Source organism: Anser cygnoides, chromosome 14, assembly GCF_040182565.1.
Source record: "Anser cygnoides isolate HZ-2024a breed goose chromosome 14, Taihu_goose_T2T_genome, whole genome shotgun sequence".
Taxonomy (NCBI): Eukaryota; Metazoa; Chordata; class Aves; order Anseriformes; family Anatidae; genus Anser; species Anser cygnoides.
Genome location: NC_089886.1, coordinates 1,808,759 through 1,832,633, shown reverse-complemented (window position 1 = coordinate 1,832,633; position 23,875 = coordinate 1,808,759). Strand labels below are relative to the sequence as shown.

General features: G+C 43.8%; 1 protein-coding gene across 1 annotated transcript; it reads right to left on the bottom strand.

Moving 5' to 3' along the window:
- Positions 1-5,217: 5,217 nt before the first annotated feature.
- On the bottom strand, positions 5,218-9,421 carry LOC136786403 (interleukin-5-like). The gene is made up of 4 exons (XM_066977256.1): positions 9,278-9,421; positions 9,083-9,115; positions 7,119-7,253; positions 5,218-6,790 (listed from the first exon to the last, which is right to left on the bottom strand). Exons 1-4 carry the CDS (start codon positions 9,401-9,403, stop codon positions 6,692-6,694), a joined length of 393 nt encoding a protein of 130 aa, XP_066833357.1. The 5' UTR covers positions 9,404-9,421; the 3' UTR covers positions 5,218-6,691.
- Positions 9,422-23,875: the final 14,454 nt, after the last annotated feature.

The following is a 23,875-nucleotide window of genomic DNA, read 5'->3' as shown; positions in this document are numbered from 1 at the left end:
CAGGATGCATTATCAGCCCTAGCTTCGAAGGCAAACATAAAAAAAAAAAAACAGCTTCTTCTCTGTCTGTAGCCTTGAGAGCTCAGTACTTGTTGCAAGCTGTTTCCATTTCTTATAAATGCCTCTCTTACAAAAAGGAAGTTTGGTTGAAGCACATGCAGGACAATAATGTGAAAAATGTTGAAACTCTGCCCAGATGGCATGAGGTAATACTCGCTGGAGCTCTGCTCCTCAGGCTGCAATAAATATATCCTGGGATGGGCCACTTACAGTTTCCTGGAATCCAGCAGACCTATCCGAGGACCTGAAATCAGTTCTCCCCATTGATGACCTGGTGCATTTTCAAACCAAACCAAAACGCGATTCTGCGCTTCATTTGGTGGGGAAAAAAAAAAAAAAAAAAAAAGGAAGAAGAAAATTCTGAGGATTTTGCTCATGCCTCCAGAACATCCCCGCTCCTTGCCTTGCCTGTTTGCACAGACACGTTCAGTTTGCCAGCGGGCCCGGGCCGGCGAGCTGCAGGCACCTGGCAGCCGGGACGAGTTTGCCCAGCGAGGGCGCAGGCCCGCGGCAGCCCCAGCCTCCCTGCCAAAGGTCGGGGAGACGCAGCCGGGTGGGGACCCCTGCCCTGTACCCGGCTGACGTCCCCTTGGTGCCGGGGCTGGCAGCAACGGAGAAGAGGTGAGCAATATTCCCAACAAAGGTTATCCCGTACGTCTGCAGGACCCACGGGGAAGTAGCACGGGCTGCACCCCTTCCCTCACCTGCAGGCCTGCAGGAGGTAGCTGCAGCTACGGGCAGGGCTTTGTGCACCCTTTGTCTGTCTCTGGGCTCTATTTTTTTTTTCTTCCTGGGACTGATGATAACGGATGTCAGAGGGGAAAGGATGGGTCACAAGAGGGGGACAGGGGCTGTCTGGGGGGGCTGAGCTGTGCCATGCAGCATGGGTGCTGGCATAGGCACGCTGCAGCTCCGGGACCACCACCCGCCTCCTGCCCAGGCACGGGACCCCCAGCTGCTGCCCCCCCTGATCCCCCAGCCCCGCACCCCCAAGCAGGGAGCCAGCGGCGCCGTGTCTCTGCGGGAAAGCACACCTCCAGGCTGAGGCTGTGGGACCGTAGGAGTTTCACCCCCTGCCCTGCCCGGGGAAGGGAGTTAATAACGATTTGTTTCCAAACCTCCATCCCCTCCCAGCGCAAAGGGGCTGCCAAAAAGGAAACTCTTACAGATGCTGAAAAGCCCTGCTGGGCTTGTCACGTTAGCACAGTCAAGAGCCGTGGGACAGAGGAGCGGAGGCTCGCGGGCCAGCGCGGCACACGCAGCAGCCAGCTCCTCCAGGCTGGGAAGCTGCTGCCGGAGCGCTGCAGAGTGGAGACCCCCGCGCGGCTCCCGGCCTCCAGGTTTTTATCGGGGACGTCAGAGGGCGATGGTAGAAAAAAGTGAAAATAATGTGCTTCAAGCACCAGCCTTCAGTCATCTGAGTTTTCTTCTGTTTATTTATTTATTTATAATTATTATTATTTATTGATTATTAACTTTACGATGCAAACTGCAACCATCCCAACCAAAGGAGGGACCAGCAGCCTTCACCGATAGCACTGCACTTTACATGGGGTCGTATAGGCAAGAGTCAAACCCAGAGCACAAAAACCCTCCAGCATCCCCGCAGCACTGGGCTGCCAGGCCAGGTACGTGGCGCGTTACACGGCGCGTTACACCCGTGTTACACCCTGCTGTGCCTGAGTCAGCCCCGCTCCAGCCGTCACGTCTGGGGCACTGCTTTGCAGAGACGCTGACAGGGGACTGCTGCAGAGGCTGGCTTTCCCCTCCAGAAAAGGGAAAAGCTCGGCCAAGCGTCCAGCTGAACCCTGGAGAGGTTATAAACAGCAGTTGGGACGGCTGTCTGCTGGAAGGGCAGTGGGGGGGGCTCAGACCCCCCCCAGGAGCAGCCCCCGGCTGGGAGGGACCCCCGGAGCTGGGGGCACCGAGCACGGAGGGACTGTCCCATCCAGTTCCCTGCTCACACTGCTCCGGCTGCCCCTATCATGCAGGCGTGATCTCTTCGGAAAGACGCATATATATATATATATATATATATATATATATATATATCTCATCATCACCTTTATTATTTTTTAAGTATTTTTTTTTAACTCCCCCTTCCTCAGCTATAAAGCCTGGGAGCAGCGCAGCCAAGCGCAGCATGGGGGGGGGGGGGGGGGGTCACCTCGCCTTTCTCCCCAGCACCACGGCGGAGAGAGAAACCTCGCCGCCTGAGTCACGCTCTGGTGCGTGACGGCTGCCCCCGGTTTGCCGTGGGAGGCACACGACCGCTCGCTGCTTTTTTCCACGCCGAACCGCTGACCCCGGTGGGATGCCGAGGGCCTGCGGTGTGGCCGGAGGCCACACCGCAGGCCCTCGGCATCCCACCGGGGCTTTCCACAGTGCATTCCCCCTGTCGCAATGAAAAAAAAATATAGTTTTTCCATTTTTTGGGGGGCACAAAACCAATTTGTCCTTTTCCTCCCCGAACTGTCCCCTGTGAACGCCAGGAGGCTGGGGACGGGGCGGGGGGGGGGAGGTCGTTCTCCCTCCTTATCCCTTTACCACCCCCCTCCTTATTCCTCTACCTCCCCATCCCCCGTTCCCTCTCCCCGGCCGAGTTTCGGTTTCCCGCAGGAGGAGCGGCGAGAGGCGCTTCCCGGAATCCGCCGTACCCGGGGCGGCCGCGGGGGGGCGCCGGGCCCCGGGAATCCCGGCCCCGGGGTTTGGTCGGGGGGGGGGAGCCCGGGCAGGAACCGGCCGGGACTTCCAGCCGCACACCCCGGGAAAACCCGGCCGCGCCGGGCAGAAAAACCCCCAGGAGGCACCTGGGGAGCAGCAGCATCCACAAAAACAAAACAAAACAAAAAAAAAAAAAAAAAAAAAAAAAAAAAAAAAAAACAAAAAAAAAAAAAAACAAAAACAAAAAAAAAAAAAACAAAAAAAAAACACAAAAAAAAACCAAACACAAGTCCAAACACAAAAAAAATACGCGAAAAAAAAAACAAAAACGCAAAAAAAATACACGCAAAAAAAACCCACCTCCAAACACAGAAAAATACATGTAATGATAATAAAAGAAAACCTCCAAACACGCAAAAAAAAATACACGCAAAAAAAACCCACCTCCAAACACAGAAAAATACATGTAATGATAATAAAAGAAAACCTCCAAACACGCAAAAAAAAATACACGCAAAAAAAACCCACCTCCAAACACAGAAAAATACACGAAAAAAAATAACAGAAGTCCAAAAACAAAAAATGCATGTAATAAAAAAAAAAAAAACACCTCCAAACACAAAAATACACGCAAAAAAAAAAAATGCGACTCCAAATACAAAAAAAAAATACACGCAAAAAGACCCCACATCTCCAAACGCACACACAAAAAATCACACAACTCCAAACACAAAAAAATACACACAAAAACAAGCAAACAAGCAAACAAACCCACAAAACCAAACCAAGCAAATAAACACAATGACAAAATCAAAACGCTGCACCCATTTTTTATTTTTATTTTTATTTTTATTTTTTAGCAGCCTTGCAGCACCACGAGCACCGGGCGCGGGATTCTGCCCTCCGGTGGGCAGGTAAATGGATTTTGTCACTGCCATCCGCAAGCGTTTGCTCTGCAGTTTTGTTAGCTTGCAGTTACAATTTGTCTTGCAAATCTGTGTCCTTATTTTACAGAGATAAAATTGCACTAAGGTGCAGCAAGAACATTTTTAACACGTTAAGTTGTCCTTCCTCTGCAAGGAGCTTTCCTGGTATCTCAGCGTTAGGGGGATGTCCTCCAAGCTCCCAATAAAAATAAACAGGCTGATAAAGTTTTATAGAGCGAGTCTGCGTTGTGTGCCTTCAATTCAAGCAGTATAAAAGTTAAGGTTTAAAAGGTTAAGTGAAGTAAAATAATATGGTTTTATGTTAAGTACATGTTGATTTTTTCCTAGGCATGCTAGAAGAAATTATTAGTTTAGACTTCCCTTAGGAGATAACATTTAAAATACAGCTGGAGCCTTTTAGACCTGAAAAAGGGTGCAGGTGGGTGGGGAGGGGATAGGCAGCTGAAGTTGTATTTAGGGGGCAAAAGGAGGGGCATTCTGGTTTCCAGGTAAAGCCGCCAGCCATTTTAAGTTAACGGGTCCTTTTTTGGGTGATCCTTAAGTTACCCCTCTGGACGTGTGTAACTGCTGGAGAAGGGCTGAATTTCCTTGCGGCAGGCACAACCTGCCTATCGCAACCTGCTCGCTTCTCCTCCTTCCCTGCGCGTTTCTCTGAAAACCACCCACCGATCCCAGTGAGGGCCGACCCGGGACTTTTTGCAGTAAGTATTTATGCGTGAACGTTTGGCTCTCTTTCACTCTGTGATGGTATCGGTGGGTTTACCATCGTGATGCCAGCACCTGCGTGCTCCGTGCCCGGTGGTCCTGTGCTCGTGGCTGACCCCTGGCCCTGCAGCGCCCAGGGCGAGCGGTGGCACCGCAGCGGCTGTGCTGCCGTGACTCGGGCAGGACCTGGGCTCGGAATCGGAATTTCTGAAACCAGCACTGCATTGAAGGTGCACCACGGTGGGGTTCCTCCATAGGGAGAATGGAAACGTAGGTAAATGAAGGGTTTTTCTTCCTTTACCCTTCCTTCCCAGCTCCAGCACCGCTGAGCCGAGACAGCAGCTCGCGTGGGGCGCTGGGCTGTGGTGGCCACAGGGGGCTGTGTGGGTGCTGTGTCCCACTGGGGTCAGGAGCAGTGTGGGGTTGGGGGGCTGCTGCTCGGGGCCCCCACGCTGTGCCTGGATGCCAGGAGGCACCGGGGGGAGCAGCAAGCTTGGTGGCCGTCAGAGAAAGCGGCTGCTTCTGCGCTGGCATAGGAGCCAGCGTAGAGACCTCTCTGAACTTGATCTGATACAGCGGGAACGAGGAACGATGCGGAAATGATAACAAAAATATGAAAAATGGGATTAGCATATTAAAAAGCCGGCGTCATCAGGAGCTTCCTCTAGAGGCTCCCTTGCGCTGTGCTGAGGTTTTGCTGGTCTGCCCTGACACCCTCTGGAGTGATACCTCCAAACAGCCTCCTGCTTTCCGAGGCTGAAGCACTGCTGCCTTGACTTTCTGCCTCTCTCTTGCTTGTTGACACAGTTTAGCTCCTCAGAAATGCCTTTATGCTATTAAAGCCCAGCTCTGCTGGCTCCTAGAGGGTGGCGCACCAGCTTTCGGGGCTGCTGGTGCTGCTGCTTTGGGGGGCAGGCAGTGCCCTGCTCGCAGCGTGCCCAGGTGTGAAACTTGTGGGAGAGGGAGACCAAAAAAAAAAAAGGGAGATACTCGTTTATTCGATTTATGAAAAGTAGCAAAAATACAGAATAAATATTTTCTCCAAAATACATATATATATGAAATTTAATATAATTTAGTTGACACCAATACGTATATCTATGAAATGTGATATAATTTAACTGATACCATACAAATAAATTCAGACTGATCTATCTGCTCCTATCATCGCCATTAGTTTTACAAAAAAAGAAAAAAGCAACAACACAATATATTAATTCTCTTAAGTGATATATACCCGTATCTTTTAAATTATTTAGTTATCAAATCTACAGTGAACTAAAAAAGCTGCAGGTAAAAGGAAAAATCTAAAAATCTCAGGAAGTTTCTCAGTGCTTGTGAAAGATTTTGAGCAGACTGCTAGGCACAAGCACAATATTCTTGTGCTGCTTGTGGATAAAACACATACATACACAGCAAAGCTTGTGCAGAGCATTAGAGATGGAATATCATGTGAATATGACTTCTGCAGTTCATCCTCAGCTGCCTTCAAAGCAGTGACAAAGCCAATTGTGTACTAGAAAAGTTTTGCTCATATAATTATATTGATTAATTCTCTTTGTTACGGAAGGATATTATAATGTTGAGATTTTCCCAGTATAGCCAATACTAGTTCCCCGAGCAAAATTAACCGTCTCAGCAACATCAGTCGTGTACTGGTATAAAGGTCTCTACAGGGGCTCCTGCTCTTCCAAACATTTTGTCAAGTATAGTGCCCATCCGTGGGCATCCTTCTGCTGAGGCTTACACGGTACCAGCAGAGGTTTCTAGCAGAGATTGGACCTTAAACCTGAAAAATTATGGAGCCTCAACACACATCGTTAAAATGCATGCTGTCCCTTCCTGAAACTCAACAACTGATGCTTTAAAGAAAGATGAAGGAAATATTCATATCTCATTTCAATATGCTGCTCAGTATTTATGGCACAGCTTGCAAAACCCACGGAGCTCTACAAGGGTTAGATAGGGTGTGAGGTATGAACCTGTTGCTTTTGCTTGCATCCATTTATATTCATCCCTGCTGTGAGCATTCTGAAATTAAGTTGTCCTTTTAATGTGAAACCAGGTTTTATGATCAGTCAGCTAATTCCATAATACCCTGCGCTATGTGCTTTATCAAGCATTTACATTTTCGTCTAGAAACACGAATGACATTTTGCCATTGACGCTTTCTGGGATCACATTCCACACATGAACAGTACCACTGAAATGGAAGGTGTGCCCTTCCAAATCCTAACACAAAGGAGGAGCGCATTTAAAACAAAGACACATTTTACTGCTCATTTAATTTACAGCAATTCTAGGGACTCGTAATCCTATGCTCTTGCATCTTTTGATAATTTTCGGATGAATGTTATCAGTTTTTCTATGAATTTTGTTGTATTCCTTCTTTCTGTTTCACATTCTCCCTGAAAAGTTAATCAAGACAAAGAAAATACTTAGCATTTAACCGTTATGTACAGTTTTTTCACCTTAATATCATTCTATAAATGACATCATTTTCCTTAAGCCTTATAAATGCAAATGAACCCACATTTTAGAGGTGGGTCAACCTGGAGACTAGAACAAGGGAAGGGCAGAAAGGTGGAATAATGCCAGTTTTTTTCTTCCATGTACTGAACAAAAGGCAGTCTAAAAATGAACCCCTCTTTTGCAGCCATAAGGGCTCAGTCATAAACTGCGGAGCACAGTTTACCAGGTCTCTGCTTCATGATCTCTGATAGATGAGAAATAAATTCCTACCTCTTCTGCCAGGCTTGGTATGAGAGATTGCTTCAGTCTTTCAAATTTTTGGAAAAAAACACTGAATTTCTTCAAGTCAGGATTAGTTTTCAGCAGTTCCGCTCCTTCAAACAATGCGTTGATGCAGTTTACATCCTAAGATGGAAGGAAATGCCGAAATTGAGAAACAGGAATTTGTAACTATGACCTACAATTAGTTTATTAAAAAGTTGTCTTGGTTGACATCCAGCTGGCTGGGTGACACAAAAAAAAAAAGTGTTACTGACTTTGGTGCTCAAGTAGGTGCATATGCCTGACCGGTACCTACTTTTAGGTACTCAGGCAGATGATCGTTTGTGTCAGCTTTCTGATAGTCTCTGTTTTGTAATGTCCAGATTAAGCACAGAATCATCTCAAAACACAGTCCTTGCTCTTTTACAGCAATCTGAGACTGGTTTGATTTCTTACATCTGCTCGTACCAGCAGATAATTCTGGCTCATGCCTTCAGTTTGGATGCAAGATGCTGTCTGTGCCAGGGGCTGCAACTGGCTGACTCTGGAATGTGAGAAAGCAATGACATGAATCCAAAAGTACTCCCTGCTCTACCGCCTGTGACAGCTGATGGCTGTGTGCTAAGAGGGGAGTGGGAACGGGCGTGCTCTGCGCTCCTGGCCCTGGTGGCCCTGTCCTGCCCCGGGGAGAGCCACACATAAGGCGTGCTGGTCGTCGTCTGCAAAGCGGTAGCTGGCGTTTGTCTCCAAGGTCTTATGGTCTGGGCAAGGTGGCCAGAAAGGTTGAAGGGGACACGAGACAGAAGCAGAGCACTGACTGATGATGCTTGCCAGCGTGGAGCTGTTTCGGAAGAAATCCGTTAAACTCGGAGAGAGGGAAGGAGGAGGGCGCTGCTATCAGAAGCAGAGACAGAGCGGAGAGAAGTGTAACAGGAGAAGAAGGTGATGAAAATGAAGCAATAATCAGCGATGGCTGGAGAAAACATGGATGGCTGCCGAAGGTCAGCATCATGCCTGTGACATACTGGGACCAGATGCTACGTGGCCACAAGGATCACTTCTCCCCTGCCCTCGTTTGGGCAGCTGCACGCTCCTGGCAGGGATGAGCAGCGAGCACCGAAGCACGGAGCCGCCCTGCCCCTGTCCGGCACCCAGCACGACACACCACAACACGACACGGAGGTGTGCAGTCTGAAGAACCCTGTGCTGGAATGTGATCTCACCTTAAAACCAAATTTACAGTTAGTAGAATCAAGTCTGATTAACAGTGTCTGTGCCAAGAGAAAGTTGTATTTAAAGTCAGCTTGCAGAGAAAATCACCTTTACGCAGAGAGGGAACATGGATGTTTCTGAAGTGCCAAGGAATATGAGAAGTTTTTGGAGAAGCAAATGAAGATGGAAAACGCACGCAGAGGAACTTGGTCCTCCTGTTAAGACAGGCACCGTTCATGGATACGCAGTAAGTCAGAGTCTTGGTCCCGGGATGTTCTCACAAGCCACATCATTCGAACAAGATGTGGTAATACAACTGCCCTCATTGATGGAACACGTATAAAAAGGTGTTCTAAAAGTAGCCTAAATAGTTTGATATAAAAAAAAAATTAAATAGAATGGAGATGGACAAGCAAGAAATGTGAATGAGTTCACTCCTCTTGCCTTTTTATTGTCCATCATTTAAAAAGTTGATTCAGAAAATCAGTGTGTGGGGGTTCTGCAGAAGTATTACAAAAACCTAGAACAAGAATAGCTGCTGTATTACTGTCCTTGGCTACTTTTATATCACAACATATTTTTCTTTGACTCACTTGATTATTTTTAATAACCTTTTAACAATATTTAATAACATTATAATAGCTTCATTTGTACTTATATACAAGTGGAGTATTTTAGAAGATAATTTTAAAAACTATCTTAATTTCCAATGACTAAAGTTATGAAAAAAATTAATTTTATCTAAAAAAAAGTTTACTTACATCTAGAGAAGCTGGAGTTTCAATTCTCAGATTCTGAAAAATAATACATTTATTGATTAAACCTTTCAAATATCATCATTAACACCAATGAAAATAAAATTCAACTTTCAATGCAACCTAAGTACTCAGAGAATAAGATGATTCAGTACATCAATATATCAAACTGTAGATTAAAAAAGTATAAATTGAACTTACCAGAATGTCCCCTGTCATTGAATTCTTCATTTGTTGTAGAAGTGTCAGTAACTCGGCTATATTGCTCATGTGGGGAGCAGCATAGATGCCTGCAGCCAGAAAAATAAGATACAGATGAGTCCTCATCACCCTGATGTGCTCAGAGAACCTGTAAGTGCTTCTGGACTGGTCCTCTACCATTTTATGGTCTCTCTGCAGGGAAATAAATACTTTGGGTTGATTTTTGAAACTGATATAAAAAAAAGGCCGTATGTTGAGACTTTCTGGAAGGGAAAGGTTCCAGTAAATTTTGTGATTAATCTTTGGGCATACTCCTTACCCAATCAGCATTTCCACAGAAGTAGGTAGTAAAGATGCAAGGATGTGGCCTCTTATTGTTTTCAGTCAGCAACTCGCAGAATGACCCGAAGCATGACCAGGCAGCTGCCGGCCCCACCGCACTTCCCCAGAGATCGGGGCCGGCTCCGCAGATAACGGCGCAGCTCGCTGATAGGCGACGTGAGACTGCACTGTCAGAGAAAAAAGCAACCGCAGAGAATCGGTGGACTAATGTCTGGAAAGAAAACCAGCTGCGTTTGTGCAATCACTCAGATGAGATGGTACCGAAATGCAGGTATTCCTCTCGATTAGTTTACTCGTGGCCGTGCCGCTGCCCGGAGCATGTGCAGGGCGGGCAGGTGGCGAGGCACCAGCAGGGCAGCGCCACCGTGCCTGGGAGCAGGTTGTAGGGGTCACACCTGAGTGTTTGTTCACTTGGAAAGGTCACGGTTCTTTGCCTGAGATTGCTGGGGCCGCCTGGCAAGGCCAGGGAGCCCCGTTCCCCCGGGGAGAAACCCTTACTGGTTCTCTTCTGCGGGGCTCCGACCTTGGGCAGCGCCGAGGGCCGTGCAGCCGCACGCTCCTGTCCCTGCCGCGCTCTGACTGCTCAGAGGAAGTGGTGGCAAACCTCAGGGCCCCGTTATGTTTCAGTCTGCTTAACATCACCACCCGCTTTCTGCGTGCCGGTGCCTGGCCGGCGGTGCTGACCAGCTCAGGGCTGGCAGCGGGGCCCTGAGGCCGCAGCAGCCGAGCGAGCACCTCGGTGTCTCGGCGCCTCGAACTGGGGGAGCCAGCGGTGGCTGTGTGGTGCAGCTGAGAGTAACCTGCTAGCTGGTCGCTGCCAGTTTCGCCTACTTGGTTTGTCATCCCTATGGCTAGATTGTGTCTTTACGCTGCCAGTTTATCTGCAGTGCCTTCTCACCACGCAGCTGCAGGGACTGAGGCCTTGCGGAACAGGGTCTCGGTGGCATCAGCGGGAGCCGAAGGCATCGCCGGAGCCCCGCGGAAAGGCTCTGTCAGGTGAACTTGTGAATGGTGGAAATGAACTTATGAAGCCCTTTTTTGACCCACTGTGCTTCTGGCAACAGCAAGAAGTGTTTTACGGTCTGTTCCAACTTACCTCCCGCAAACCCTCAGCAATGCGGCCCTGCTGGAGCAGGGGCTAGACCGGGCGGACCCCTGGGTCCCTGCCTGCTGACCCCAGCCACTGGTGTTGTGTTGTTTTGGGGCAGAGCACCCACGGGCACCGGGGCTGTACCTGCCACCCATGCTGGCTATTGACATGGTCCTGGAGGCCTGCATGGGCACTGTGGTTTTGAAGGGCTGCAGGACTTCCAGCCTGCTGTGAGAGTTCTCTTTTTTCATCTTTGCCTCTCCCAGGTTTTGCTCAGCCCGTGCCACAGCCGGTCCCATCCCCGGAGGGAGCCACCACCTTCCCTCCTGCTGAGGTCCTCTCCTCATCACACACAGCACAGCTGGCTCCGTTTTGCTCCTGGCCAACTTGCCTGCTAACAGATTTTCTGTCTTAAGCCTTTTTTCCTCCCTTTTGAGTTTTGGGGTTTTGATCACTTCTGTGGAATTGCAGCCCTGTCCCAGAACTTTATATGAACTGTGCAATTTCTCTTTTCCCTTGGCAAATTTAGTGGGCTTTCTTTTTTTCTTTTCTTTTTAATTAGGACATTAATTCCTGGTTCCCAAGAATTACATTTTTTGTTTATTTATTACAAATACCAATATCATGAGCTTGTCTTTGCATGGTTTATTCTTCCCATTTTCGTGACCATTGCATCATTTTGTCGCATACTCCAAAACTGTAAGACTTTGTGATGCAGTTTCCCTCTTTTACCCCTGCTTCTTCTTGAAATAACTCCAAACTCTCCCTGTGTCATTTATTTTCCCTAAACTGGCTCAGTGTCCCCACACAAACTGTAGTCATCGCTTCCAGTCTCAGCTTCATCATTGTTCTGAGGGCTTTTTACATGTGAATGCATGGTTAAGAAGATGAAGGACACTCTAAGAACAAAAAGGGCGATGAAAGCAACAGATCTTGACCTTCTCCATGCTGTAAACCTTGGTCTCCACAGCTCTGGAATCTATCTGATCTGTGAGCATGGGCAGAGTGAAGGCACCACAGACACAAACAGAATTGGTAGTAAGAATAGACAAAATATTTCTGAAGAATTTTTGAAGGCTGGAGAAAAAGGCACTGAATGCAAATTTAAACTGTTGGGTTGACCCAAAGTTACTCCATCTGAATTTAGAATGATCAGGAATATGAAAGTGAATAAATAATCTAATCGAGGGCAGCTCAACATGCTGTGGCACCAAGAGAGGTGGCCCTGAAATGAGACGTGAACTGACGTGCCACTGTCACCCCCGGATTTTTTTTTGGAGGCATCGTTAGCTGGAAGCTGCATCTGCAGTATCTGGTTTTGCTCATTCATCTAGATAAGCACAAAGTTACGATGCCCAGATAAGCTTTCTGTGCTGCTGCGATTAAGTAATGCAGCATGGATATGGTGCAGCAGCTTGTGCCTTGCCAGCATGCCAGGCTCAAGAAAATTGAAACTTCTGAAAGCCCGGAGCAGGCTCCAGCTCCTCTCCTCGATGGTCTTTCCACTGAAGATGGTGATGGCTGCTCAGTGCCATCTGGCCAGGGGCAGGTGACGGTGACAGTGCTGGAGCACAGTAGAGGTGATGCTTGGGGGTCCCTGGGGCCACTGCGGTGGCTCCTCTGTCCCCCGTGCCCCAGGGGTGTGGGCAGCAGCGTGCCCGTGGGGGCAGCCCCCAGGCACCACCAGGAGGAATGTGTGGGTGTTTCGGTGATAAATGGGACCGATGGGTGCGGGTAAAGGACATCCTAGGGTGACATTTGTGAGAGGCCGTGTTGGGTCTTTTCCCTCCGTCATCTGAATGGGCAGGCTAGATGTATGAGGAGATCGTAGGGCTTGGGAGACCTTATCTTCGTTTTAAATCCGTCTTAATAAATGGGCAGCTTTCGACTCGTGTAACTTCACATATGGAAACTTTATTTCATCACTGCACATCGTTAGTAAATGTTACATCGATCATTTTCTCTGTATGTGAAGCATTTCCAGCATCTCGCAGCAGCGCTGCTCACAGCGGACCTTCCTGGGAGCCCCTCTGCCCCCGCCGCAGACCTGCAGCTTGCGCAGAAGCCAGCGTCAAGCCAGGAAAGTTGAGAAATTTTGTAAAAAGCTTGACCTAAAAAAAAACATGTAAATCCTTTTTCTTAGGAAGAAAGGAGGAATGTTGTTTACAGTTCTGTAGTGTTCTGTGGGGGTGACTGCTTTCTGGAAGCACCATGGGCAGCAGCTGAGCAGTGGTTCAGGGGAGAATGGTTTTAACTCTGCGGGGCAGATCGGCACACACTGGGCAGAGGTGGGATGGGGCCGGGGTACATGGGAACGATGCCTTATCTGCTTCTTGCAGAGAGAGCTTAAGCCTGGTGTTTCAGGTTTTGCTGAATACATCACAAAAGAGTAAAGGATTAGAAACGCATGGACTAACCAAGGCTTTCCCTTTTTCCATGCAAAGGGATCCTGGTTTTGCCAGTCCAATTGGTAATGTCAAAGACAGCAGCAGCTGTTTTTGTTTGTTTCTGGAAGAGAAGGTCTCAGGCAAAGCTGATGCCATTTGCTGCTCTCTCTGTGCCCCATGTTGGAGTAAAGGCACGACCTGACAGAAAATGAAATCAGTAGGAGCCCAAAAATCTGTGATTATAGTTCATTCGCCTTAAATAACTCTGTGTTTGTCTATTGTTGTCTTGTTTCTTTGTTTTCTGATTTTTATCGTTGACACCAGGGTTTCAGTTCCCACACCGTAAACCACGCTCTGCAGGAGGAGTAAGGCTGGGTGTCCTCATCCTTCAGCAATACACCTCCCCGAGCCCAGGCTCTGGCTGAGTTTGATTTTTTGCCTATACACCTTGAAAATGACAGCCTTAAGGCTTCTCTTGTCATGTGTCTTTTCTGAATGCTCAGGCTTCTCCTCTTCATTCACAGTAGTGAACAGGACTGTATATGTTGAATGTGAATTTTAAATGTTGTGCAGTCAGCCTCGTCACTTTCCCTGCCCTTACACTTACAGTTTTTCCCTCCCAAAAAATCTCATTCATGTGTCTTGGTGAGGCTGGTTTGAAACAGCATCTTTCCTTTCTCTTCCAAATTGACTTTTCAACAGGTTGGCCAGGCTGCAAATGGATGATGCCCTGCATTGGCAATCAAGTCCCTCTGAACGCTGACAATCCCTTTCTTCCACTCAACCAGGTGGTATTTTAAAATGCTCTGAAGGACTCTGAATTGTCTTCTTATCCTGACACCAGTAATTACTGAAGAGCAGAGGGCATAAAACGAGGACTGCAGGCGCTCCAAACTTTCTGTTAATCTGTGCTAATGCAGAAAGTAAAATGTTTCCAGAAGAGCAAAATGAAAATATTTCCCTCTGACTGCAAAAGAATAGTGAAAGTATACTCTTTTATGTATGAGCTGAGCTTACACACAGTTGCATGAAAATATGCTGCAGTTACAGATCTTTTCTGCTGTAAAGTTGCCTTAGTTAGGTCCAGTGCTTTTAAGTAGTCAGCAGTATTTGTCAGTGCTTGCCTCGTGAGTTTTAGTCTGGCATCAGTGAGCAATGTCATCCCCTCCCAGCAGTATGTCACATTGCACCCTACATTTTTCACGTTTTGAGAGACCTTGGAAGGAAAGGTAAGGTTTTAGTGTAACCAATAACAATGTTAAAGCCACGCAGTAAAGTCATGTTCGGTTGAAAGGCTTTATTTTTTAATAGGATTGTATAGTTTCTGCAAATGTTGTGGTAAAATTCTGACTTCCCTCATATTTTTCAGTTTTATGCAGAAAATTGAAACAAACCATGAAATAAGAGAAGGGAAAAAAAAAAGCAAGCTCTCCAGCCTTGCCTTATTTGTAGCAGTCTTGCACCATTATAGTTACACATGAAAGCTGTCGTTCGAGTGCTTAATGTCTTCTCTATGGATGAGGTTTCCCAGCTGTAGCATCTCTAAGGATGCACCGTCATCTCCTCCGGAGCTGAGTCAGGGCTCCTGGGCTCAGTCACCGAAGCACTGCTGAGGTGAGATGCTGAGATACCTTCAGGTGACAGGCTCTTTCAAAATCAAATGTTCCACTGTCTCCTGCTGTTCCTATGTCTGTCACAGTAACTAACGCAACAAACTCTTGACTTGTGGGGTTGGTCAGTGTTGTCAGCATTTCCTCTTAATTTTTGTATTTATTTATTCTAGCTAAGGTTTATAATTTCCCAATCCGACGTGTTAGCCACCTTCGCTCTAGTAATAACAGTGTCTGGTTTTGTCCTGGCTTCTCTCAGTCCAAGATGGGAATCTCTTTGCTGTGCTCTCAGGACTTGCAAATTCATCCTCAGCTCTCAGCCACCCTTTCGATGCTTTACTTGTCGCTTATTAAGTATCTGTTGTGATCTTCACAAAATAGCTATCTTCTGATTCCTGGAATTTTATTTTGTTTAATTATGTATTCATGTTTTACTTCATTGATGAGGCTTACTGCTTCCCATAGACATACATATGCCAAGTACCTTTGGCTTAAAACATACCTAATGACTAGACTGGGCAGTTACTCGCACTACGTCATGCCTCAAAAGCCAGACGGGTGATTTCTCAAACATGCAGAGACTCTTCACATTTCATTTGGAAACCGATGTACGCTTCTATACATCAGCAAACGTACCATTTCCTTCAAATTCTAGATTAATACAATGTCTTTATTTAGGAAAAGTAACTTGCATTGTTTCATTCAAGGGTTAACATATATTCTAATTTTTATAGCCCACAAAAACACAATAGAATTAATAACTTTAAGTTCTTTTATTCATTATAACTTTGAACATTTTGACTCCATACAAATTAAAAGTTCTCTATAAATTAAATAAATACATTAATAGCTGCAGTAAGAAATAGTTATGAATATCTGATAATACATATGTAAAACATTCATGCTCGTGTTGTATTGTCTCTTTGGGGCGCTCTGTGGCAGCCTTAGAGCATTCTGTCAGAACTAGCTATAGTGTTGTATAAAACACATGTTCAACTAGCTGGGTTGCTAGCTTCCATCAGCCCGTTTTCTGGCACTTCTCATGCAGCCATTCAAAAAACTTTTTGTAGCGCTCTAGGGCACTCTGCAGAGGTTTTTCTTTCACTCGACATAAAGGACTTTCCTTAGGTGCCTATAATAATAACAAGTAATAGTGATAGTAAGGTTAATGTGGAGGAGAATAAAAGGTGCATATTGCTGCAGATTATCCATTGTTGTTCAAGGCAATATTTAATCAAGAAGGAAAGACATGCCTTCATGAATGAATGGACAGAAGACTTGTGAAAATCAGGAGTATTTCCTCCTGACTTTGCTCACTGAGATGTGGCATAGGGCCTTTTCTTATTTATCTTCTACGTGGTGACAAGACCAGGTTTTGTTTAAGGGGTATGCATCTTTTAGAAAACTATACATTGCATCCAGACTTTGTGAATGTAAGTATGCTTATGTAAGTATTTTTTACAAAACCATTGCTGAAGGCAGCCATAATGATCAACAGTGCAAAATTAAGAGTGTTACAGAGAGAGTGTCAAAACTTTGCTACTGACTTTAGTGGACCGGGATGCTCAGAGTTGTTTAATTTTGTATGTTTTGAAAACAAATAATCCGTCCACTCACAGCAAATTCAAACTTTTACCTACTTAGCCACTATAAATAATATATGAGAAACTTACTGTATGTGTTTTATGGAAAGTTGCTATGATGTGGTCTGTGTTTTCCTTCATCAGAAAAACACGTGTTTTCATTTGGTCACTCTTCAAGAAGTCTGTTTTATTCAGCTGTTTCATGGTTTCTTCCAGGTGAAAGCGAACACAGTTGCACTAAAAAAAAAAATAAATCAAACAGCAAAATTATATTCTGTCAAATTACTTATATTTTACGTGGTTAAATTCAATAACTAACTGCATGAACAGCAGAAATATAAATAATCTATTTCCTACTCTATCTCCATATAATTAGGGAAAGAAGTGTTTTTCTGTATTTTCTGTGATTTGTTGGTAAAAATCTGGAGGAGGAAACAAACAAGCACATAACATCAAAAAAAATCATCATAAACGAAATATAAATCAACACAGGAACAATAGTTGTAAACAGGAATAGAATCTGTTGGGGTTGGGGTTTTATCAAAATCATAGTGATGAGCCCCAGGAGATAAGATCTGCCAATTGCCTAATTGCCTTTCAGAGCTACCAACTCTGTACAGGACAGAAGCATTGCACTCATCTGTCTATTAAAATGCTGCCCTTCACCTTTTTTAAAATTGCAAACTCTTAATTTTTCTCTAAATATAAGGCCTCCCAGCAACAGACCGCCTGTTCTTTTCATGAAGCTTTCGTAGTTCACAGAGAAATCTGCAGACCGCAGGCTGAAAACCACTGATCAACAGGGCTATCTACGCGAGGTAACTTGTCGTGTCTGCAGATTGCTTCCTTCGGAGACAAACTCTGTTATGCTTTATGATAGCTCATCTGTTTGCCAAGAGGTAAGAACATTTTAGCATTTCTAGTACTAATTGTGTTCACTGCCTTCTGCTCTACATGAGGTACCACTCGGGGGTCTAGACACGTAGTAGTGTTGAGAACAGCCTCAGTATTAAGTTCATCTTGAGAGCTCATGAAATTGACTTCAGTAGAACTATAAGTCTCAAAGTTCCTGGTCTCAAAATTTGTTATTCACTTGCATAACTTCTTGTATACAAGGAATGTCACTGAGTTGCTTATGAAAACACAATTAGCATGCATATTCCATTTTTGTGAGATTGAATCTTTGTTAGTGGTCTTACTTTCAAGATCTGCTAGAAAGCAGTACAACAGCAGTAATAAAGAACCTTTAAAAGTCTTACCTGAAATCTCTGTCCAGGTACTGGAAGGTAGAGCTAAAATTAAAAAAGAGAGAGAGAGAGAGATTGAGAAGGTGTTAGAAGGTATTTCTAAGTAACTGCCACATTGTTAAGCATCTCTACCTACATATCGTCTTCATCAGGTTTTCTATTTCTGAACTTCCTTTGGGGAAACAATTGCAGCACCAGCTTCAGAGGAGAGGCTGACACTCAGTGCCTTCAACATTTTAAGTTTAACAAACAAAACAAGGGAGAAACAAACTAGAGATGCAGCTAGCCCATTCTCGATTTGACACTTCCATCAAAAGAACTGTAAAAAAAGAAAAAAAGAGGAAAAGATAATGACCCACCTCCTCGTTTGTAAGATTCACTAAAGCCTTGAAGTTTTCTTGAAATTCTGCTATTGCACTGCCCGTAGAGACAGAGAAGGAGCAACTCAAGAATAAGAAAGAGAGAAACAGCATTTTTCCTTTCAGGAGAGCTACGTTTGATTTATGACTTTTTAACACCACATGCTGCCTATATATACTCAAGTACACCTTGAATATTAAATCAAAGGGAAAATTTTCTTGTATAGGAAAAGGCACAAGAACACCGTGCAAATTATTGTAGGCACTGTGGGATGCCTCAGTGGGGACAGGTTGGGGGTTTCCTTCCCTCTGACATCAAGTAAGGGGAAAATACCTTTGTAGATAAGAGTTGCCATTTTCTTACACGATATCAAAAACTCATCACAGGAAATGGGAGTATTCCTTGTGTAACACATACATTTATGTGGTTCTTTTCTTATTTTTGCATCATATAATCAGACAGATGGAGATCTGGAAACCTAAGTAGTTCTTACATTCCACTCAATAATATGACATCCTTTGTTCAATAGGATTTTCTAATGTAAACTGCAGTTTTAGGCTTAGTAAAATAATAACAAATTCTTAGACATATACAGACCCTAACAGCACTCAACAATTTTGACGTCTATAGCCTTCCTCCATCACACTTGCTGTTCTGTGAAATTTAGTATATAATACATAACTGGGAAAAGCATGGTTGTAACTAGCAACAGCCAAATAGTAAAAGCACGGTAGAAATTAGTGTAGAAGTTAGTAGTCCTGGCATCAAGTAAAAACCTTACTTGAATTCAGAGTTCTTCAATGGTAGTGGAAAAACTCTATGTACTGAGAAATACTGAAGTGTGAACAAATGGCCACTTTCAGATGGCTGGCAAGCGTTTGTGAGATGGTAGGAGTCACTCATAAAAAGGTTACAATTTTCCAGTAAAATCAAATCACTGAACAATGTGAGAAGAGTCATTTGTTTTCCATAGCTATCTGCCTGAAAGTCATAAAAAATTCTTTGATGTGCACAAGGTCTCTATTTATTGATACCTAATTTTATGAACAGATCTGTTTCTTGTTGACAACATTACTAAAATAGTTAAAACTTTATAAATAATTTTTGACATTAAAATACATATTCTCATGCCAAAATTCAACAATAAAAGTATAATTAGTGGTTTAAAAAAAAAAAACTCTCAAAAGAATCTTTTGACCCTAGCTGAAAAATCTCTTGAAAAAGCTTTTAATGCTAGACTAACAGAGCATCCTATTTTAAGAGCACATCCAAAGGAACACAATACACCCCAGCTGAAAATGTTTGGATCCTGGAAGAGCATGTGAGTAACACAACAAATGCTTACATTCCTCTGTAGAAATCAGCATCTGACTGCTCTAAGAGGCAGGGTGTTAACCTAGTATGGCCATTCTTCCATAGAGGAAGTGGCATAAAAAGGATCTACAATAAACTAGGCAGAAGTAAAACAGATCTTCTGAAAGGTTTCCCTTTCCCACAGTGTGGATATAAAGTAAGCATTTGTTATATTTCACAAATAGTCAAAGTTTTGTTAAAATATTAGCATAGAAATTAGCATGTCTATTATATCATGTGCTAATAGAGTAAATCTCTTGTTAGATTTAACAAAAATTAGGGTAGTGATTTTTTCATCCTATTTATATTGGCCGAAATCTAATCTTTATTGTCTATCATCAGCATCTGAATTACAGTATCAGCAACGGTGTCCTAGCTGGTTTTGAAATACTGAAAAAGTTTGCATCAACTTGATCACAGCCCATGGTGATATAGCACCTAATTACGATCTGGGAGAAGGACAAGATGCAGTTTTTTAGTAACAGTAGACGTATGTCCATCATCCATGGATAGAACCATGGCAGTTCTTTGTATCATGGCATCAATGAGTCTTGTGGGAGAATTTGAATAAAGAAAGAGTAGTGACATTACAGGAGGTATGTGGGAGTAGAGTGGAAAAAATGTATGAAGGCAACATAGGATAAGTGTCTCCCAGTAAGATGCCATTCAGCCAGCTGCAGCAGAAGCAAATAAGATCAGTCAGTATGTGAAGTTCCATTTTCCAGCTGACTGCAAATGTATTGTCAGAATTTGTGCCTGTACATATCCTGTGGGGCACAGTGAAACCACAACTGAGAGTACATGGGAAGAAAAAAGATCAGTTAAATGAAGATATCATAGTGGTTAAAAAAAATGTCAATGAAGGATGGGCAGTAGAAGGAAAAATAGTTATAAAGTACTGTGAGAAGGGCAGTGCAGTGCAGTGAGTGAAGAGCTGCATCTGAATGATGGGGTTGACTGCAAAGAAATGAAAAGGAAGACAAAAGGACCTTAGGGACCAAAATGGTCTTAGCAGCTCTTGGGGAGAGTGAGACCTGCTGGCAGAGTTGCGTGGCTGTGGCATTCCTCCAGGCCTGACTTGAATCTGAACTCAGTTTTAAAATCAGGGCATGATAAAATCTACTTCTCTATAAAGCGGTGGTTTAAATTGCACATAAAACATAATTTAGACTAGTGAAAGCTGGCTCTTCTAACGTGTTGGCCTCTAGAACAAGTTTCGAAAGAAACACATTAATTCCATACAGGTAAATGTTACAATAAGACAAAAGATGACATTGGATGTCATAGATGGATCATGCCAAAGTGATCAGATATGTGTTTGATAAGAGTTTATTGTGTGAGAAGAAATTGTGGTGGATCACAGATATCTGCATTTTAGTAAAATACTCTGCCAAATGATAAAGAGCTCGTTAATCTGAAGATGTGAAAGTTAAGGCAGATGAAGAGTTTACTGAGCAATGGTAAGCCATGTTGAAAAGGAAAGCTATGGGGCTGGCATAGATAAGTAATGAGTGTCTTCAGGATTTAGCCTCTATACCATTGTCATTAATAATGCCATCGCTCAGGTGAACAGAACTCAAGGAAGAGGGCAGTGGAGAAGCATGGCTTGATTATCCAGGAAAACGAAGGCTGAGAATATGTGCACTCTATAAACAGTTCAGGAGATAACAGCAGGAAGAAGGTAGCTCAGACACGGGACGATGTTAAAACAAACACGTGGGGAATACTCCAGATACCAGACACGTACCTTGGTAATGTATAAGTATGTAATAACTAGTCAGTCTTCTACCTGAGGTTCCAACTAGTTTTATAAAAGAAGGTGACATTTCTAGAAGGGATGACATGATAATAAGCACTGCAGGAGACTGGAAACAGTGACTCAGGTTGTCCCTTCTGCTCTTCAGGCTTGCGTGTTCACACCTTCACATTCACAGATTTATATATTTTGAAAGACTGGTAGTTGTTCTGTCTGTCGAAGGATGTAGGTCACAAGCAAAAAAATCATTCTCACAAAACCATCGCACAGTAGCTTAGAACACTGTTTAGGATAACAGGTTTCATATTGGTGAATACTGCACGTGAAACAGAGATCTGTTACAAGTAATAACTCTGTCTCCTTATCAACAAATTTTGTAAACTATTCCAGAGGCTTAACTGGTTGCAGTCAAGGATATGGTCTGTGCATCATCCAACAGCAACACAAATTTGTTGTCATGGAGAAAGCAGCAATAATAGAGATTAATGGCATTGTACTCCTGAACAACTGAATCATAATGAAGACAGTTACAGGGACAAGACACAACACACAGATAGAGGGTTTTCCTCTTTGTTTTCCCTTTCCACTTTGTTTTCCTTCATACGGGAAGCACAGCAAGCACTAAAATATGCTGGTAAAGTTATCAGTCAAATTCAGAGTCATCTGAAAATGTAGCCGATTAACTTCCCAAGCCACGCAGCTCACCTGGTTTACTTACAGGTAAGCAATGGCTCCAGCCTGCCTGGGGCTGCAAGAGAGAGCTGAGGGTGTCCACAGTAGCGGGCACTGGCCGCAGTTGGCAGCCCTTCCCTGTAGTCAGTCCTGGAGAAAGAAAGAAAGTCCCAGATAAGGGAAAAAGTGGTAGTCCTCTGGCTTTCTGAGTTCTGTTTGGACCTTTTCCTAACTGGGAGATGAATAGGGGCTATCGAGAAAAGAGTAGGAGTTGCTCCTTGCAATGGATGTGGGAGAAGATGGGTACTGGGGGCAGAGGAAGTCTGTGGGCCCTAGAAAGAAATGAACTTGAGCACCAAGAGAGAGCCTTTTACCCACCCACAATTGCCTTGAACCTTTCTACAGTCCCCAGATTTGCCTGCAAACTCTGGTACTCCTTTCCAAACCCTTTGCAGACACAAAGTGTTCATGGTTGAGTAACCTCTGATTAAACCAGTGCCTGATGGCACTAGCTGTGCAACAGCTGGAGTCTACAGACCACATCTTCTAGATCTGATGATATACAGCTCTTGATACATTGTGTTATCTACATGATACCTTATTAGATTACTTTTTTATGCACTTTGTGCATGTGATCGTTATTAACAACATTATTTGGTGACACAAAACTGTGAGAGATTGACCATTTCATTATTGAAAAGAAAGGTTAGTTGAAAAAATTAGATGTGGCTTAGAATTTTGGATTTTCATAATGTCCAGGATTTTTGCTCAGATTCTTTTCCAGGACAGGATGGAATGTTGAAAGTATTTAACAAACTATCCTAAGATCATAAATGTCAGAAAATCACCAACGTAAAGAATTCATGTTTTCATGTGTACACAGAAAATTCAATAGATAGTGGTTGAGGAGTTAACCAGAAGCATTTGAAATTTTTTTATTTTAGGGGAAGCGGTTATCTTCCCTTTGCCCATTTTTTCAGAGTAAGAAATAAATTACACATTTTATAGTGATTTGAACTTCTACTTCCTCATCCTAGTGAACGCCAGTAGAAACATCCGCTCTTGCAGTGCACTTTCTGTCATTATATCCAATAATGGACATGCATATTATACGCTGTTTCTCAGTTTAACAGTTCCAGTTGCACTATTTTCTGTGGATTTCCTAACTACTTATTTTGCTTTTGAGAACAGGACCTATATTAAACAACCTACAACATGCACCCTCGCTATAGGCATCGTCTGGTTTCATTTCTTCCTCTATTTTTTCTAAAAATTAAAAAAAAATACCAAAAACCAACATTTCGGACTTAACACCGTGACTATAAGCTAATAAAACATACTTAGTGGCGGATGACTGCATGGAACTTCAACTACATTATTTTACAATCTCCCTTTGGTTGCATATAGGAGACATTTCTCATTTTTTTCTACTTGTTCTATAATTTAATTAGGAAAATGAGTTTCTCTTTGGCTTTGTTTTGTTTTGTTTTTACTGCTATTCTATTGCTATTCCATATTCAATATATATTGCTGGAATTTGTCACCTGGTAGCACGAAGTTGCTTTTGCTCAGCTGCCATTGAGCTCTCCGTGGAACAATGGAAGATTTTCTTCACTTAATGTAAAGAAGCTGCTGCAATTTATTTTCACATTTTGATAACTCAAAATTCATCTCTGCACAAGACAACAGTCAGTCCACAAGACCAAAAAAAAAAAGTTGGATTGGTAATGGAGGCAATACAGTTTCTTTACAAATTGTTTGTATTCTATTTCCAACAATTTTTATAGACTATAGCTGTAAAGTGTGGAAAAAAGTATTATATTCCTACAATTAAAACTTTTCTACTTAATGAGAGACCATCTGTCTGAGTTTGATAATCCATGCGTCATAATGGTATTTGAATTGATCTGTACTGAATTTGTAAAGTGGAAAGCTGAAGTATGAGGGTTAGTACCTTGCAAGCAAGCGTTGCCCTGGGCAAGGGAAGCCGTTTTTGTGGGGTCACAGCAGAGGGTCCTCACACATTTAATTGGCTCTAATAGCACTTGTCTGTATGCTCAACACATCTCCGGACCTAGATGAGACATGAGCTTCAAAACCATCTCATGCTACTTAGTTAATCATTCTTTCCCTGGTTAGAGTCTTTATAGGGATTTCAATGAAAGTTTCCCCCAAACTGAACTTAAACAGAGTAATCC